The sequence below is a fragment of the Papilio polytes genome, unplaced genomic scaffold, assembly GCF_000836215.1.
Source record: "Papilio polytes unplaced genomic scaffold, Ppol_1.0 DF822845.1, whole genome shotgun sequence".
NCBI classification, from domain to species: Eukaryota; Metazoa; Arthropoda; class Insecta; order Lepidoptera; family Papilionidae; genus Papilio; species Papilio polytes.
The window spans coordinates 3,948,156-3,963,095 of NW_013526359.1; the positions used below are offsets into that span (position 1 = coordinate 3,948,156).

The window sequence follows — 14,940 nt, forward strand, 5'->3', positions numbered from 1 at the left end:
GGAAGAGGAGACGCACATAAAGAGGATATTTCCCCTTCCTATGCGTCTCCACCGTCAAATCCACTTTTCCTTCTCATCCTTTCCTCTTAAGAAAAGGGTGGACTAAAATTAGGCTATATGTACTCTTAAGTTTGATTGTAAAATGTTTCTCCATTGTACTTTATAGATGTATAATTATTGTTCACATAAGAGGTACGAGCAGTGTATGTGATGTTTTAAAACAATGTTTCAATTTGAACAATTGAACTGTTAGGCTGATACTATAATTATTGTTCTAAATGAAAGCGTTCCAAGAGTTTTATGTAAACATTGAAGTGTTATAATATATTTGTTATGAGTAGTGAGTGATGCCGTTTCATTATATTAAATTATACCTTTAGCTCATCGAATAGATTTAGGTTTCACAAGAGAATATTATAATAAGAAAAACTAAAAGATAACCCCTAGCGCCTTCCGTGGAGCCCCCCTGACTACAGACTTTAAGGACTTCAGAACGTTAAGCTAAAATTACACACCAAATGAATTATGTTTGCATTTCTATACATGTTTACACTAATTAAACGCCCGACCGAACCACCGACCGCAAGATAAAAAGTCTGTGGTCTACACGGGCTCATAATAGAAACAAATAATACTCGTATTTTCATTTCCCATCTTTCTTCTGTGTGGTATTCCATCGGTTGCACAAACCACTATTGCGGACTTCAAAACTCTGGTTGTAACCACTCGTGTTAGGATGTAATACTTTTTTGATTCTACTTATAACGTGCCCACATCTGAAACTAAAATATCGCACAACTGTTTAGTCTCATTTGATTCCTATGAGCTTATATAAAGGTGCGCACACTATTCGATTTTTAGTTATAAAAAACAGTTGAATGGGCTGCGAAACAATCGACAATCGCATAACTGTTATGTGATAGTTTAGTCAAAGTTTTGCGTCTCTAAAAGACTGGTAGTATAGTGAAAAAAGGATGTGTACGTGTAGCCCGATGAGAAGCGCTGGCATCGGTTAGTTCTGACAGAAAATATGTACAACCTTCATGGTCATAGAAATAAGTATAAAAGAAGAATACATGACAGCTGCGTGACAAGGTTCTGTATGAGCTTTATTGATTTATTTTTGGTCACCTCATATTGACATCTCAGACCATTTTTTTATAATTTATATTTATTTATTATTGAATACCACAGATATTGATTATTATTGTAACTTGATGTTAATACTTGCTTGCTATAATATCTGTACGAGGGTAAATATCACATGAAACAACGCCGTTGCAAAAATACAAAACAGAAAAAACAAACAACAAAATGAGGATAATAGTAAATAACATCAGGCAATTATTTAATCTATCAAGTAAGTTCAGAATAGCTGGGAACGATAGTGTTTGGGACTCACCTTTTAGACTGAACATAGGAGTTTAGATAACACTAGCTTTTGCGCGCGATTCCTCCGCGTGAAATTAAAAAGAAACTTGGTACGAATGATATGTATTATTCCAGATTATATGCTACATATGTGACAAATTTCGTTAAGATCCGTTAAACCGTTTTGGAGATATTTGTTATTTATATTAAACAAACATTCATTCATCCATCGATTTCGCATTTGTAATATTAGTATGAAGTATTTTAATATTACAATTACATGATCATCATCTCCCCGTTCTTATCCTACCCCCGTAGGGTCAACGCAGGTTTTCGTTTTCTAGGTAAATATATCTCCTGTCATCTTAGTCATCACTTCCTTCTTGATCATGTCATCTATCACGCAATCCATCCATCTCTTTTTACGTCTACCTCTACCGGTGTACCTTCATTCATTCTTATATGTTCGAAATGAGGCGACAGCACTGATACTTAGATTTATTTCCAGGTTCAAGCGGAGAAAATGAATTACATGGACAATCTTTAATTAAGCTACCATTTCGATTCATTACAACTTTAAACAAGATGACTGCCGTCAAAGTTTTCCTATTTATGATTACGATTAGTCCCATCGCTTTCATATGTTTTATTCAATTATCAAGAAATAGTTACATTTCAATCACTGAAAACCTTGTAAAAGGGGCTTTCGATAACGATAAAGATTTAAGATATCTCGTGCGTACAACAGAGGATGGTTTGTCAAAAGACCTAAAATACATTTTGCTGTGGTCGTATTGTAAAAAGCACGACCCATTCATTCAGCTGGGTGAGGGTCAAAGAGCGTTTATCAAAAACAACTGTTCTACAAATAACTGCTACGTCACTTATGATAAGTACTTCCTCGGTGGCGATGTTACAAAATTTGACGCTATTGCATTTAACGGTGTTTTTATAAATAGTCTGATAAAATCTAAGCTTCCGAAAAAACGATCCCCTCATCAGAAATACATTTATTTCAATATCGAGTCGCCTGATAATTATCCAGTTTGCAGCAGCATGTTTGATGGGTTTTTCAACTGGACGGCGACATATAAATTGAATTCTGATATTTTGTTCTCGTATCTACAAATTAAAAATCGCAGTGGAGCAATTGTCGGACCAAAGAAGAACATGAAATGGGCGAAAAATGTGTCATTGGAAAATGATTTTTCCATAGTACTAAATAAGAGTAAAGCTGTTTCTTGGCTTGTGTCCAACAGTAACGATAGAAGTGGAAGACACGAAGTTGCCACGCACTTACAAAAGTATTTACAACGATACGGATTAACCGTCGATATTTATGGATATTGTGGTCCTTACAAATGTCCTAGAGAACTTATGAATAGCTGCCGCAACATGTTGGGAAGAAAATATTATTTTTATTTATCTTTCGAGAATTCATTCGCAGAAGATTATGTGACTGAAAAACTTCTTATAGCTTTAAATCATAACATGATACCTATTGTGTACGGTGGTGCAGATTATTCAAGGTTAATATTTATTCAAATTAATTAACAAACGAAATATCTATTTAGGCGGCATCTGCAGAATAAGTCCTCACGTGATGCGTCAGAACAGGTTCATACAGATCATTACTATTGTTTTCTGGATGCAGTTGTAGCATCACCAAAGGCATAGTAGTGATCAGCTGATCAAACATGCTAGAGGCACAAAATAATCTAGGGAATTTCAACATCATCCTTAAAACCCTATTATGTTGGATGCATAGGTCATCTAACGTCTCTTAACATCAGTAAATCTAAAAATAATCATGTTATTTAAAAATTATATATTAACATACTCATATAACGTTACATATGCGTTGTTACTTTTTGTGAATAGTCAATTTACAAATTTAAACGGTGTGATTTTCTTGCAAGTTAGAAACGATGATATTCTGCTGAAATAAAAAATTAAAAACCAATACCAGATGTGATTAACGATTGTAACTTATTTTCTTCTTTTTATGCAGGTTTTTACCTCCAAACACGTATTTGGATGCTTTGCAGATGAGACCTCGAGAATTGGCTGACACCATTGTACAGTTGATGACCTCACCGGAGCAGTACGTTCAGTATTTCTGGTGGAAATCTCAGTACACGTATTCAGACCCGCTAACTGTGGACAGCGTGTGCGCAGTGTGTGCTGCACTTAATAATAAAACTATGATGGAGACTAGAACAGTATACGATGAATTTAGAATCTGGTGGAACCCTAGTTATAGAATACGATGTAGATCTCCGTAAATGTTGTAGGTATCCATGAATTTAGACTGTCATAGCACCTGTTTTATAATTCTATTGTTTATGCTTAAAGAATAAGGGATCATTAAATGGTTTCTTCCAAAATAAAAATTAATGCACAAGCATTTCAGGGTAGCGTTTTTTTATTTAACTTTGTGGTTCCTGTTTCCTTATTTTGGCATGTGTTATATCCTGTTGCCTTAGTTTGCCTTATTTCCTTGTGGTTGGTCGCGGTAGTGCGGATTCGAACTAATAATAGAGATATAATTAACTATCCATTACCATCAACGTCTGTTGATAAGTGTATACTTAGAGACCTATCCATTTAAACAGATCAGATATTATTTAAACTAAGGAGTTTTAATATTTTAAGCTTTCTTTTTCGTTTTCTGATATTGACGTCAACTGACAAATCCAAAAGAATATTTTTATTTATAATGACATTAGACAACATACAACGATAATAAGTCTGCCTTCAATTTAATTAAATTTAATAATTCTGTTTGTTAAATTAATGTGAGTTAAAACAAAACATTAAACAAACATGAATAACAGCGATGTATCAAAATTCAAAACGAAGAGAACTCGACACAACGATATGAAGAATTTGGCATGTAATATAAGACATTTATGGAATCAATTAATAGTGCGTGCAGCAACAGAAAACGGAAAAGACATGACTTTGCTCCAGGCAATGGCTTGGACTTCACTTTTAGGCGAACTGCAGAAGCATATATTGGCCATCATTCATTGTTGTCTGTGCTCCCTTTATCAGTTCATCCCAGCATGTGCTTTCCGTTTTCTTATACTCGTATATATCGTAGTAAAACATTGTAGCACAGGATTTAATAATCTATTACTTGCAGGTACTAACAGAATGTGTAAAAGTAAATCAGTCAAAAACACCTTGTCCTTGTTTAAGCTACGGCGATTTGGCTGCATCATGATTTTAAAAAAGATAAACGCGTTCAAAGCTTGTTTACTTATAGTCACAATTACTTTTATTATCTTCATACGCGTCAATCAATTGTCAAGTTATATATACAAATCAAAAGTTCAGAATCTTGTAAGAGAGGCCATCGTAGATGTTGAAGAAGATTTTAGATATGTCGAGGTGTACAAAACAAAGTACAGTTTGCCGAAGGATCTTAAATTCATTTTACTGTGGACGGACTGCAAATTTAACCACCCATTCAATACAATACGTGATGGTCAACGTGCGTTTATATTCAAAAACTGTTCGGTGTTCAATTGTTACTTCACCTACGACAAGTCTTTCTTCGGTGGAGATCTAACAAAATTTGACGCTATAGTATTTAATGGCCCACGTATACATACTCTATCAGATGAACTTCCAAAAAAACGCTCCCCTCATCAGAAATACATTTATTTCAGCATAGAATCGCCTGATTATTATCCAGTTTGCAACGATGTATTTGATGGGTTTTTCAACTGGACAGCGACATATAAATTGAATTCCGATCTTTTGTTCTCATATATAGAGATAAGAAATCGCAAAGGAGAAATTGTAGGGCCAAAGACTAATATGACATGGGTTAAAAATATGTCAGTTGAAAATGATTTTTCTATAATACAAAATAAGAGTAAAGCAGTTGCATGGCTTGTGTCTAATTGTGAAGACAGAAGTGGAAGAGGTTTAATTGCTAACAACCTGCAAAAGCATTTACGACCGTATGGATTATCCTTAGATATTTATGGAGATTGTGGTACTTACAAATGTCCTAAAAAACGTATGAAAAGCTGCCTTAACATGTTAGGGGAAAAATATTACTTTTATTTGTCTCTAGAGAATACTTTCGCAATAGATTATGTGACTGAAAAACTTGTAACTGCTCTGAATCATAACATGATACCTATAGTGTACGGTGGAGCAGATTATTCAAGGTTAACATTTGTTCTAATTTATAAATCTGATACGTATGAAATATCTGTCAGAATTCGGATTATTCCCAACCGTCCCCACGTAAGGTCAGATGAGAAAAAGTTTCATCCGACCCACCCTTTGCGATGAGGGGACGGTTGGAACTGATTTTATTTCATAACGGTTTCTTCTGTCACCTTATTAGTGATTGTGGGACTAAAAGGTGAAACTTTTTATTCTCATGTGGGGACAGATCGGGGTGACGGTTGGAAATAATCCCTGAATTCCGGCGATTAGTTTAGATGGATGTTTGTTAGAGTTTGTAGCCTAAACGGCTGAACGGATCTCGATGAAATTCGGCATAGATGTAGAGGATAGTGTAGAAGAACACATAGGCTAAATACTTTATTTTTTAATGTACGCGGACGGAGTAATTACTTACACTATACTATAACGTTACATATTAAATATAGAATTGTATAAAGAATGTTTTCATGAAAAATCTAATTTCAATTGGGTAACTTATTAACAGTTTAAAAAAAACTCGTTATTAGTGGGCAATGATTATACGTAACAAATTATAAATAAATACATACATACATTTTATCCTTGTAGGTTTGTACCTCCGCACACGTACTTGGATGCTTTACGTATGAGACCTCGAGAATTGGCTGCTACTATCGCGAAGTTGATGACTTCTCCGGAGCAGTACGTTCAGTATTTCTGGTGGAAATATTATTACACGTACTCGGATCTGCTGTTTGTGGACAACGTGTGCGTAATGTGTGCCGCGCTTAATAACAAAACTATGATGGGGACAAGAACGGTACACGATGACTTTAGATTCTGGTGGAACCCCTATTACAGAATACGATGTAAAACTCCGTAGAAATGCTTTTAAACTCCGTAATTACACTGTCGCACCTGTGTTGTGTGTATTATTGTCCCTTTTTTTGCTAAGAGAATGAGAGGGATGATGATACTGTTATACAGGTTAGTTCTATGGAGGGTTGCTGTTACATTGAATTGTTGCATTTTTTCTTTTTTTAAACCCCAAGTTTTATCGGGTTTTATCGGGATTTTGACATGAACGTTGCTGATACTTGTAGGAATATTATAGACGACTTTTTTGTTAATTACACGATGACAAAGTTTGCTAGTGTAAACTAGTTTATGATTCTGAGTGTACACTTCGCTCCAAAAGAACATTAAATAGACAAACTCGTAACCGTATCAAAGTAAATGAGTTATCGGAAACAGGAAACAAGTTTTCTAAGAGAACTGGAGTAAGTAAAGACAACATTAAAACTACAACAAAAGCCACTCCGCTCGTTGGGGCGTTAACGAAAAAAGTTGGATAAAGTTAATTAGAAAAGTTTGCTGTGGCTTCGTGGTGGCGGTATCTAATATACGTGAGCCGAATTTTGGTTTCCATTGTTGTAATACTTGTATGAAAACAAATTGCTTCTCTCTTTTATTCTCTTTGGAAAATAGGGACAAAAATATTTTATAAAGTAACACGGCTGTGGAATTTTTACGGTTGTGTTCATGTCCTGCGATTTTGTCGGCGCAAAATTAATAAAAAAAATATGTAATATTTATGACATGTGCTTTCATTCAAGAGAATACTGTGCTTATTTATTGTTACGCTATTCGATACTTTTTAAACATCTATTAAGACACTAGCTTACGCCCGCGACTCTGCCCTCGCGGAATAAACAGCCTATGTGTTACAGCCTATGTGTTCCAGACTATCCTCTACATCTATGCCATTTCATTGACATCCGTTCAGTTAAGGCTACAAATTGTAACAAACCTCCATCCATCTAAACTTTCGCATTTATAATATTAATTTTTATCTTGGCGGATGAATAATTTTATGTTTATCGATTTTGACGAAGAGGCACTTACTTGTGTTATGTCAGTAGAATTTTTCGATAAAAGTATCTTGGGGTGGGGATACAAGGGAGGGGGGTATCGCTCCGCAATGTCATTACTGGCCCCGGAGCGCATAAGCGATATTCAATGGTGTAAGAATGGTAAACAGAATTTTTAAATATTAACAAGTTCAATACATTATTTATAGTTCAATAATAATCTTTATATAGATTAATATTATGAAATGTAATGACTATGTTATCACGCTATTTAATTTAGTGGGGATAAGATTTGAAAACATTTTGATCCGAGAAAGAGACAAAGACTCCAAGCCAATAACAGTAAAGATTGCCACATCGGTAATTTTTAAATACTGAGACTTTGTTGTCCTTTGAGTGTTTAAATTTTAACATTTGCAAATGAAAGTTTTTCGGAATAAATAAATTAAGTTTTTATAATATTCGCATGTAGCCGCACGGGAACAGCGAGTGTCTAAATAATGAAACAAAGCAAACTATTATTTTCCTTGAAATTGAAAAAAGTAATATGATAGAGGTTTCGAGGAAGATTAGCAAGTAGGTGTATGTAGAGTTAATTCAAATCTCTGTCAGCTTAGACACAAAGATGTAGTCAAGAGTGTTGAAATAAAAAAAAACAGTAAAGGAATAAATCAAACGTTTCGTAGCTCCAAGTACACTGCGATAGTCAATAAGAGCCCTCTAAGTAGATTTGCGGGCCCGCAAACGACGCGCCTGTCCCGCTGCGCCGTTCTCATTCAATTACCGGCAGTCAAGCCTTAACCGCACCACTCATGTACACTCGCGTGCAATTAAAAAACAAAAGAACAGTATGATAACCACACAGTTAATAACAAGTATCAAAAAATTCGGACATAATCGCGGTTGACTAGGACTAATCAACCCTAACATAAAAACGCATATATCTGGACCGGTACATATGTTAACGATTATAGAATAGTGCCAAAATACACACTCCGTCCGCGTGTAATTAAAAAAAAATAAAAGCGAAAAGCTTATGTGTTCTTCCAGACTCCCCTCTAAGTCTATGCCAAATTTAATCGATATTCGTTCAGACGTTTAGGCTACAAAATCTACAAACATACATCCATACATCTAAACTTTCGCATTTATAATATTAAGTAAGAAGTAATATAAATGGGAGACTATACGAGTACCTACTACAATATAGTGTAGAAATCTGAGATACTCGCTTGTATTATGAATGCGAGTATCTCTGATTCTCTTATCGGTGAGATAGATGGCGCTACCGGTCTTATATTACCATAGTATTACTAACAGGAAATGTGTGAATCTATAAAAAATGAGGTAGAAAATTATGCTTAGAGTGTAACACCGGGAGATTCTAACCGCAGTATTTTACAGATGATAACCAGATAAATCTTATTAGGTAAATTGCAATGAAAAATATAAAATTTCTATTAATTTTAAGGTTGTAATTATTTTGCAATACGACACATAACACTGGCCATTGGCGTTTCCAATCAGCCGTGAAGATTTTTACGGCCGTACTAATTGAGCGAGATGCCAACACCGGAAGCCATAAAAGTTATTAATTGGTTTCCCGCCAAGCTCGGCGGCGGAAGTTGTAAATACACGCCGCTACTATTTCCGGTCAATCGACACGCATCGCTCCAACCTTTTTGGAGGAAATGGAGAGATTGATGTTTTATTGTGCGTTGCAAGCGGTGTAAATCATGAAATATACACCTTGTATTAATTTTCACTGTATCGCTATTTTTACAAATTAATATTAATAAAATTGTAACAACACTACAACAGTGGTAGAGCCCGCTTTAACATCTTCGCACGAATGGGCCGGCTCGCCCGGTGTAATACCACGACCACACAGAAAATAGGCGTGAAGTGGGAGCAATTCCGCGTTTCGTCTGATGAGTGTGGTCCCGGAGGCCTAATTTTAGACCTTTTTCCTTTCCACCCTTTTCTTGAGATGAAGGAATGGGAAGGAAAAGTGGATTTGACGGTGGAGGAGACGCATAGGAAGGGGAAATGTCCTCTTTATGTGCGTCTCTTCCTCCGTCAATTAAGGGTAGGCAACGCATCTGCAATTGCGGATGTTTGTGAGCAGCGGTCGCTTTCCATTTCGGTGGATTACCGCCTTATATTAGTTATATAAAAAAAAGTTAGAATTAATTTTTTATCATTGTTTTCATAAATTCAAAAATTTTCAGATCGTGCGCAGACCTTTGACTAGCTATCGCACAGCTGTTGTGCGATTGTTAACTGTCGATTGTTTCGCAGTCAATTCAACTGTTTAGTTGCATAATTAAAAATCGATTAGTGTGCCCACCTCCATATAAGCTCGTAAGAATCAAAGCGAGACTAAACTGTTATGCGATAGTGCAATTTCAGGGGTGTGCCTGCTTTTAATGTTCTATTTTAAGTCATGTGCTTGTTTAGACGTAATCTATACTAACATTATAAAGATTTGTATTTTTGTACATAATTAAATAACTCAAAAACTACTGAGCCGATTTTAAAAATTCTTTCATCATAAGAAAGTCCGTTATCGGTGAGTAACATAGGTTATATTTCACGTAAACAAAGTCGTGAGCAACAGCTAGTAACAGTATGCGTCTATTTTTTTTCAATTATTTGGCTAATAAAGAGACGAAGCACACAAGTAATTACAGTAAATATCTTTCATTCATTGAGAGTATTCGTTGTAAAAAGTCACTAATTCGTTAAAAGCTTTCCATTGTTCCGGATATCCGTGATCTTCTCAATTAGATGATTAAGTTTCGTTCAGTTAAGAGTGATCGATATTTATTTGTGGATACGTAATCAACGTGATAAAGTTAAGAAGACTAACGACTCCATATTCAGTAGTGTTATAAAACGGAAATTTATTTGTTTATTTACATACGGAAAAAAATATAAAAAATTCACAAATAAAAATGTCGCCAAACTGCACAGCGGTTTGTTGATGACCAACACCCATTTCTTACAAATATACCTTGATGTATCTTGTACTTATTCTTATATATTTACATCAATTTTAATTTTGTAAGAAATGATTTCTTAATTTATTTTTTACAATGTTTTTGGATTTATTGACAACGTTTTCATCTCTGAGGAAGTTAATGATATTATATAATTAAGGAATCATGTATTTCGTTGTCCTTTCCCCTATTAAATTGGTTATTTATTGTTGGAAAGTTATTCTTAGGTCTTGCATTTAGCTTGAATTAAAGTTGAAGTGCTCTGTTAAACTAAGCTACTTTTTAAATTACTTACGTAGGTAACGTTAAGTATCTGTACATTAGAGGAAGTTTGAAAGTAGCGCCAGTGGTGGAGAAATTGAGAAGCAATAGGTTAGCGTGGTATGGACGTGTTATGCGACGAGACGATGGGGACATAAACCTGAAAGTGTTATGAATGAATGTGGATAGCAACAAAGGAAAAGGAAGACCGAAGAAAATATGGAAGAATCGTGTGAAAGAGGATATGCTTAAGAAAAGAGTGGATTCATATATGACGGCTGATAGAGATGTATGGAAGAGCAGCACATTCCGTAAGGGGTAAGGGCAAGTGGATGAAGACGTAGATAACGTAGACTAGTCTATTCAAGTGGCAATCAGTGGAGTGAATGGGCCGAGATGCGATTGCTCGACCAAGACAAGGTCAAAGGTAGGAGGTAAGGAAGAAGAACTATACTTTGTAGCCTAAACTGCTTAACGGATCTCGTTGAAATTTGACATAGACGTAGAAGATAGTTTGGAAGAACACATAAGATACTTCATTTTGTTTTGTTTTTCAATTCCAAGAGAAATCGCGGGATAAAGCTAGTGTAAATAAGCGTTTATGTAATGTTATTGTAAAAAATTGTTGATTATTTATACGATGAAATATATTTAATAAAAATGGCGTTTAATCAAAGAGAGTCATTTAAATCGTACGCCCGTTGAAAGCGCTCCCTAAATCTGTTCGTTGGAACGTAAGCGCGCGCAAAAATGTAATTTCCTGGCTTGCACGAGTTGAAGGCGAAAGAGAACTGATAACAGCGATTCCCTTCGCTTCGCTTGCACGTGATATCTGTACGATCATACACACCCTCAAAGAACACACCAATGTAATCTGTTTTACATACTCATTGCGTTTTAAATTAAACGCTTTTTTAGAAAGGGATGAACACGTGGCGAACAGCGAAGAGGTCAAGACATCCATAAGACCAGAAGAACTTCGGTTTTGTCGGTTTTAGACCAAATGGTACCCTGGCTTTGTATTGGACACTAACTGTTCCCCTGCGACTTCATCCGCATGAAATTATGAAATTTTTTTTTTAATTTTTACATTTGTCGAATTATCAATTACAAATTACAAAGTGACATGACATGATGACAATCTTGCTTCCTTGATGTTGGCAGCAACTTATGGTCTCTTTCCCACATTAGGGATTTTATCCATAATATTTGCCCCCTAATTTAATGGCGTTAAAATATATAGCCTAAAGCGTGACGCAAGTGTAGGGCTTTTTATTAAAAAAAGAATTATTCAAAAATATGGTGTAATTGCTGACATCTTAGGCAACAAAGAAGTGTGTGTTTATTCTTTATTACAATAGTATAGATAGAAATGTTACAATCCGTATATAACTTCCTTATGTAGAATAAAATAAATAATGTAAACTAGAGCTGTTGCTCGCGACTTCGTTCGCGCAGTATTTAAGAAAACATACGAACTATAACACAAACAAAAAAAAATCATTTCACTCGGGAACTTGACAATTGTGACATGTGTTACTCCTGACTTTGTTTTATATCTGTGCCAAATTTAAATAAGAGAAGTGTTTCATTATAAGGAGGTTAGTCCCGGACTTGTCGCAGTCTATTAGAATAATTCCAAGTTTTCTTACTCTAGAGAAAATTAAACAGACTTGTGCATTAAAAGGTTATTTTTTAAGTAAATAATACACGTTTAAAGTATCACGTAGCGATATGAAATATTAACCTCCAAAACTCTTAAGATAGGCCTATCTTTTTACGGAAGAGCGTCGCGTGCTTGACTTGAAAGCGAGACAAGTGCCCAGTAATGGATATCTATTAGCCCCAGTTGCCGTAGCTTAGATCAGGGCTGCCACTGCGTAACTACTGGTGGACATATATATTTTTAAACACTAGCTTTTGCACGCGACTTCGTAAGCGCGAAATTAACACAATAATGTAATGAAAATAACATACGTTACTTAGTGATAATGTAAGTTTCTAATAGTGAATTTTTTGTAATCGCTCTGATAAATTTTGAGTTCATTCGTTACTTACATAATTATAAGCTTCTTTTTTATAATATAAGTATAGAGGCATAGACTTCATAAAACATTCTTGACTCATGATAGATAAATTTAAATTATAATTCTAACTCCTCAACTAATTAGTTTATTTTGTTTTTACTCGTTATTGCCAACCCTGAAGCGGTTCCCCATCCATTACAGTGATTTCCGACACGCAGCCTGACGCAGCTCTGTGGCCACTCTTACACAGAGAAAAGTATATCTTTTGTATTTTGGTAGTACGTAAAAGTCAGGTAAAAACGTCATGCTCTCTGCGACCTCATGACTACAAAAATACTTGTTTCTTAGTCCGTTTAAAGCAATATTTTTCTATTCTTTCAGTTCCTTTGGTACAAGGTGGAACACACCCGGTATATAGCATGTACATTTTTTATTCGCACTGTAAGCGAGATACACAGGTGCTTTAGACCTGGTATCACATTCAACTTGTTAAGAAGTTGTAATTTTAAAATAATATAAGGATATATGTAAAATGAAATGTTATTGCATCCAATGCAACAGTAATCTTATATTCCGATGTTCATTTTGGTCACAGCACGAGGGAAGTTGATAGCCGTCTACACTTGCAATATTATTGGCGAGAGGGGCGTGGGGGAAGGCGCGGGGGATGGCGATGAGGAGGACGTACTCGATGCTCATTTCTCAGGTTCGACTCCCAGTATTGATATTGCTGGATATTACGAGCCGAAAGCTGGCGGAGTCATGTAGAGCTATAAAAGTGTTAGAACTGATTTCGTTAATAATTTCGCTATGTTTATTGAAACAAAACGAATTAAAGAACTTGCATTTATTTCTTACGCTAGTTTATTAGTTGTTTAAAAGAATAGGGGCATAATTATTTTTTACACAATAATCTGTTTCGGCTAACCTTTAATGAACTTTGGCAGAAGAAAGATTTGCTTTGGGTCACAGCTTAAGTCGAATTAAAACAACGAATTATGGTTCGAATAAATTGAAAACGCTGTCTCATATAAAAGAAAACGTACTTTAAAAAAATGTTTATTTACATATTTTTTTTAGTCTATTCAATGTCGACTCTATTAGATTCCTAGGTGTACGTTATCAGAGGGTAATATTTGTTTAATCTGCAGGCGGGCTACGACACCCGCCGCCGACTATTGCTGCGACATAATCTCAGCTATATTTAACCACCACAAATCGCTATCACTCTACTATATTAAAATATAACACTGATGTTTCGTCCAATTTTATGTTTTATATTTTTTTTTCAAATTCATCACTTTTTAAATCGTAGTTAAAAATATATGAGTAGAGATGCAGAAATTTGAGTAAACGCCCGAGGGAAATTATGAATAATTGGCTGTATAGGTCGTTGCCCTGTCGGCTCTTTTTTCCATGACGTTTATCAAAAATTGAAAAGATTTTTCTAATTACTTATAATATAATAACTAGATGTAGCTCGTGACTTCATTTGTAATGAAATAAATGTAATAAAGTAACTTTTGAATGGTGAAAGAATTTTTAAAATCAGCTCAGTTTGAGTTATTGGATACAATAATCCAAATATACAAATCTTTCCTCTTTATAATATTAGTACAGATTACTGAATAACACTTTTTTTTGTTTTTATCGTATACAGCTCTACTCTAACAGCAGCTTATAACATCAATAGTTTACTATACGTCTCCACTGAGGGGCTCAGAGCCTACCCTTATTTAGGGTGAATGGACCTCAACCACGCTGCCGACTTACTGCGTGTTGGTTGACATCACACATCTTGGAATTTGCAGATTGCATCACGATGTTTTCCTTCACATTTGCGGCGGTGTTTACGCTAATTTTATTTTAGTATAGATTTTTTTTTTATTTTCTAACAAATACTCATAAGGTGTACTATAGCTAACAAGAAAATAACAAACAAGACCCTTTCGTTACGAGGCTTCGGGTTCTAGAGGGTAATTCGATACAAGGGTTAGGGGAACGATTTGTTGCAATCGGAGGCGACGAGTAATGTTTCCTTATCGTAGAACTGAACGGGAAACGGGAAGCCGTTTTTCCTCCGCCGATAGTTGATTGCTAGTAAAGGCGCTGCGCTCCCGTAGTACACTGACTTAAGTTTTGAATGCGATAGCTTCTGTCCAAAGCATTTTTGTGAAGTATTTATATGAGGATGCAAATATAATCAGATAGAGGTTCTTCAATACAAAAAATTGTAAA

At 35.2% G+C, this 14,940-nt stretch overlaps 2 protein-coding genes across 2 annotated transcripts; both read left to right on the top strand.

Moving 5' to 3' along the window:
• The first annotated feature begins 1,121 nt into the window (after positions 1-1,121).
• On the top strand, positions 1,122-3,786 carry LOC106105627 (alpha-(1,3)-fucosyltransferase C-like). The gene is made up of 3 exons (XM_013286050.1): positions 1,122-1,360; positions 1,880-2,900; positions 3,383-3,786. Exons 1-3 carry the CDS (start codon positions 1,315-1,317, stop codon positions 3,654-3,656), a joined length of 1,341 nt encoding a protein of 446 aa, XP_013141504.1. The 5' UTR covers positions 1,122-1,314; the 3' UTR covers positions 3,657-3,786.
• Positions 3,787-4,093: 307 nt separating this feature from the next.
• On the top strand, positions 4,094-6,463 carry LOC106105626 (alpha-(1,3)-fucosyltransferase C-like). The gene is made up of 3 exons (XM_013286049.1): positions 4,094-4,267; positions 4,520-5,558; positions 6,151-6,463. The coding sequence occupies exons 1-3, from the start codon at positions 4,198-4,200 to the stop codon at positions 6,422-6,424; spliced, it is 1,383 nt and encodes a 460-aa protein (XP_013141503.1). The 5' UTR covers positions 4,094-4,197; the 3' UTR covers positions 6,425-6,463.
• The last annotated feature ends 8,477 nt before the right edge of the window (positions 6,464-14,940 follow it).

What these genes read in the sequence shown, in the direction of transcription:
- LOC106105627 (XM_013286050.1), top strand. Translation starts at nt 1,315, where the DNA reads ATGAGGATAATAGTAAATAACATCAGGCAATTATTTAATCTATCAA. An exon ending in GCAATTATTTAATCTATCAA is followed by an intron (nt 1,361 to 1,879) that starts GTAAGTTCAGAA and finishes ATTTATTTCCAG; the next exon opens with GTTCAAGCGGAGAAAATGAA. An exon ending in GGTGGTGCAGATTATTCAAG is followed by an intron (nt 2,901 to 3,382) that starts GTTAATATTTAT and finishes CTTTTTATGCAG; the next exon opens with GTTTTTACCTCCAAACACGT.
- LOC106105626 (XM_013286049.1), top strand. Translation starts at nt 4,198, where the DNA reads ATGAATAACAGCGATGTATCAAAATTCAAAACGAAGAGAACTCGACAC. An exon ending in CGATATGAAGAATTTGGCAT is followed by an intron (nt 4,268 to 4,519) that starts GTAATATAAGAC and finishes TATTACTTGCAG; the next exon opens with GTACTAACAGAATGTGTAAA. An exon ending in GGTGGAGCAGATTATTCAAG is followed by an intron (nt 5,559 to 6,150) that starts GTTAACATTTGT and finishes TTATCCTTGTAG; the next exon opens with GTTTGTACCTCCGCACACGT.